This window comes from Microtus ochrogaster, linkage group LG2 (assembly GCF_000317375.1).
Source record: "Microtus ochrogaster isolate Prairie Vole_2 linkage group LG2, MicOch1.0, whole genome shotgun sequence".
Lineage (NCBI taxonomy): Eukaryota > Metazoa > Chordata > Mammalia > Rodentia > Cricetidae > Microtus > Microtus ochrogaster.
The window spans coordinates 2,112,937-2,116,584 of NC_022028.1; the positions used below are offsets into that span (position 1 = coordinate 2,112,937).

Below are 3,648 nucleotides of genomic sequence, written 5' to 3' on the forward strand. Positions count from 1 at the left end.
ACAGGGTCTCTGGTTGGCCGGGAACTCACTCTGTAGACTAGGCTGGCCTTTAACTCACAGAGACTCACCTGCCTCTCCCTCTCAGATGTTGAGATTAAAGTTGCATCATGCCAGGCTAAAATAAAAAAGAGTCAGGAGAGACTGCAGGTCCCTGTTCTATGAAACGCAGACATCCCTTCTCAGTACCACAGCCAGGAAGCTGTCCGAGGGGCCAGGGCATCCCGTGTCCCTCAGTCAGAGCAGGTGGCAGGGTTGGAGCTGACAGAGACAAGGGAGAAGTGATACAGGTTTTCACGTGGTCCCTAGGAGAAGGATCTCACCCTCACCTGGAGACACCACCAGGCTGATGTTTCGGAGAACTCTGATTTTATTGTGGGAAACATTAAATAGTCCACACCAGTAGATTGCTGAGTTCTTCTCTGTGAGCCGAGTGATGGTGATGATGAAGTGGCCGTCTTCAGGATAGTCCCAGATTGCATGCTGTGATTCTGTTTCGGCCCTCCGAGTCTGGGAGGTTGTGACCACTCTCTTACATCTATCTGAAGATATCTGATGACACCACGATTTCGGCACGTAAGGCCCCGCCTCAGGCTTGTACTGGCACTTCACATAGAGGTTCTGTCCTACCGTTTTGTGAAGTTCCTCAGAAACAACCGTCGACCCCCAGACACCTGGACAACAAACCGTCAGGTCAGAGCCCCAGCTGGATACTTTGCTTACAGGGCTAGGAGAGCTGAGATGGGGTGACTTCTCGCACTAACTCAGAACGTGGCTCTGAAGTCATGCCCAGTCACAGGGTCAGCCGGATTCCTGCCTGACCCTTGTCCTCTATACCCACTCCCCAACCCCTTGAGCCCTGAACCATCTCACCTGAGGCCAGGTGCAGCAGCAGCAGCACAGGGGTCAATAGCAGTTGTGAGCCCCTCCAAGCCATGCCCCGCTGATTCTGTCAGAGGAGGAGCAGAGGAGAAGGGAGGCTTTGGACTGTGCAGGAGTCTCCACGCTTCTCAGAATCTGTGAGCTGTAAAGACCTAAGGAAGGACCAGGGCTTTGATGGGGGAAGTGGTTGGCCTGGGTAGGCGGGCCCTGGGGGCCCATGAGAAGAACAACAGCCAGGCCTGGACTGGGGAACCCCAGCTACAGGGTCCATCTCTAGCCCTCATGCCTCAGCCCTGTCCCCACTCCTTGCCTTCCTTTTGCTCATTATATCCCCATCTCTGTCCCTCTACACCATCTACCAATCACATTCCTTTTGTAGTGTCATTATCACTACAAAAAAAATTAAAATAACTATGTGAAGTAAGAGTCCCCTTCCTCTTTTCTTTTTCCCAGAAAAAGGTCAAAGTCCCCTAGAGGCGTGTCCAGAGTCCTGGGTATGCTCACCCAAGATAAGTCAGGGGCCTCACTCCCAGGCAACAAATGAGTTTTTATCCTGGAAGATTTGTGGGTCACCAGATTCCAGTGCCAGGCTGTAAGGATGGTCCCCTAGAGAAGGTGAGGGGCACTATTAGGAAGTAAAGGAGTGCCGAGGAAGGGTTACCAGAAGGGAAGTCAGAAGGGATCCATCCCTTCAGGGTGAGAAAGGAAGTGGGGGAAATCATGGCCATGGAAACTGGCGTTTGCTGAAAGGATGCGCGGGTGAGCAAAGAAAATGGAAAACCTGCAGAAATTCCACACTCAAAAGTGTGTGGAAGAAATGGTGACCCACGCTGGAACGACCTAGCAATAATGATACTAGACTTTATATTCAAAATATAAAATACCCACATGTCCAGGCTAATGTAGGAAGATGGTGGAGTAAATAAACACCAGATGAGAGCGACCTCCCACGTGCAAGGGTTTCCACGATGGGGGGCTGAAGGCCGATGTTCCCCAAAGTCATGTGATGAAACATTTTTTTTATTTTATTACTTTAAAAAATACCAATCCAAATTCCCACTTCCTCCCCTCCTCCCACTCCCTTCCCACTCTCTCCACTCACCCTCACCCCCAACCCCTTCCAATCATAAGAGAGGACAAGGCAACCTGCCCTGTGGAATGTCCAAGGCCCTCCCTACTACATCTAGGTTGAGCAAGGTATACATCTAAAGAGAATAGGATTCCCAAAAAACAGTACATGCAATAGAGGCAAATCCCAGTGCCACTGTCATTAGCCACTTAGTCTGCCCCAACTGTCAGCCACATTCAGAGGAACTAGTTTGATCACATGCTCATTCACTCCTAGTCCAATTGTGGTTAGTGAGCTCCCATTAGCTCAGGTAAAATTGTCTCAGTGGGTGAACTCCTCATGGTCCTGACCTCCTTGCTCACATTCTCACTCCTTCCACTCTTCAACTGGACCCTGGAAGCTCAGTCCAGTGCTCTGATGGGGGTCTCTGCCTCTGTTTCCATCTGTTGTTAGACGAAGGTTCTTTGGTGAGATTTAAGATAATCATCAGTCTGACAACAGGACAAAGTCAGTTCCGGCATCCTCTCCTCTATTGCTTAGGGTCTTAGCTGGGGTCATCGTTGTGGATTCCTGGGAATTTTTCTAGAGCTAGGTTTCTTGCTAACCCCCAAATGGCTCCCTCAATCAGGATATCTCTTCCTTTGCTCTCATAACTGTCCTTTCTCTTTCTCAACTATCCCAATCCCTCAAGTTCTCCCTAACCCTTTCCTTCTCCCCTTCCTTCTAGCCCCACCCCCAGGCTCCCAAATTTTGTCAGGCGATCTTGTCTGATTCCAATTTCCAGGTGAATCTATATATGTTTTTCTTTGGGCTTACCTTATTACTTAACTTCTCTAGGATCGTGAACTATAGGCTCAATATCCTTTGTTTATGGTCAGTATCCACTAATGAGTGAGTACATCCCATATTCATATTTTTGGGTCTGGGTTATCTCACTCAAGATAGTGTTTTCTAATTCTATCCATTTGCATGCAAAATTCAAGATGTCATTGTCTTTTTTACCAACATGTAGTACTCTAATGTGTGCATGTGCCACATTTTCTTTATCCATTCTTCAGTTGAGGGGCATTTGGTTGTTTCTAGGTTCTTGCTATTACAAACAATGCCGCTATGAACATAGTTGAACAATGCTTTTGTAGTATGATTGAGCATCTTTTGGGTATATTCCCAAGAGTGGTATTGCTAGATCCTGAGGTAGGTTGATTCCCAATTTTCTAAGAAACTGCCACACTGATTTCCAAAGTGCTTGGACAAGTTTGCATTCCCACAAGCAATGGATGAGTGTTCCCTTTACATAATGATAGCATAAGCTATCATTAGTGTTTTTGATTTTATCCATTCTGACAGGTATAAGATAGTATCTCCCATCCAAGTACTAACCAGGCCCCACCCTGCTTAGCTTCCGAGATCAGACGGGATCGGGTGCGTTCAGGGTGGTATGGCCGTAGACAAAGGACATTGAGCCTGTAATTTGTGATCCTAGAGAAGCTAAATAAGAAGGTGAGCCCAAAGAAAAACATATAGACATCCTCCTGGATATTAACCTTCATCAGGTGATGAAACGAGACAGAGACAGAGTCCCACATTGGAGCACCAGAATACAACCCCAAGGTCCAAATCAGGAGCAGAAGGAGAGAGAGCAATGGGTTTTTGATCCTACTGCATGTACTGGCTTTGGGGGAGCCTAGGCAGTTTGGATG

General features: G+C 47.8%; 1 protein-coding gene across 1 annotated transcript in view; it reads right to left on the reverse strand.

The window, feature by feature from the left end:
• The window catches only part of Treml4 (triggering receptor expressed on myeloid cells like 4), a 5,986-nt gene extending 5,052 nt beyond the window's left edge, over positions 1-934 (reverse strand). Inside the window, exons 1-2 of the mRNA XM_005359772.1 lie at positions 871-934; positions 327-671 (exon numbers count right to left, since the gene is read on the reverse strand). Coding sequence (XP_005359829.1) covers positions 327-671; positions 871-934 — 409 coding nt within the window. The remainder of the gene's footprint in view (positions 1-326; positions 672-870) is intronic.
• Between the last annotated feature and the right edge of the window lie 2,714 nt (positions 935-3,648).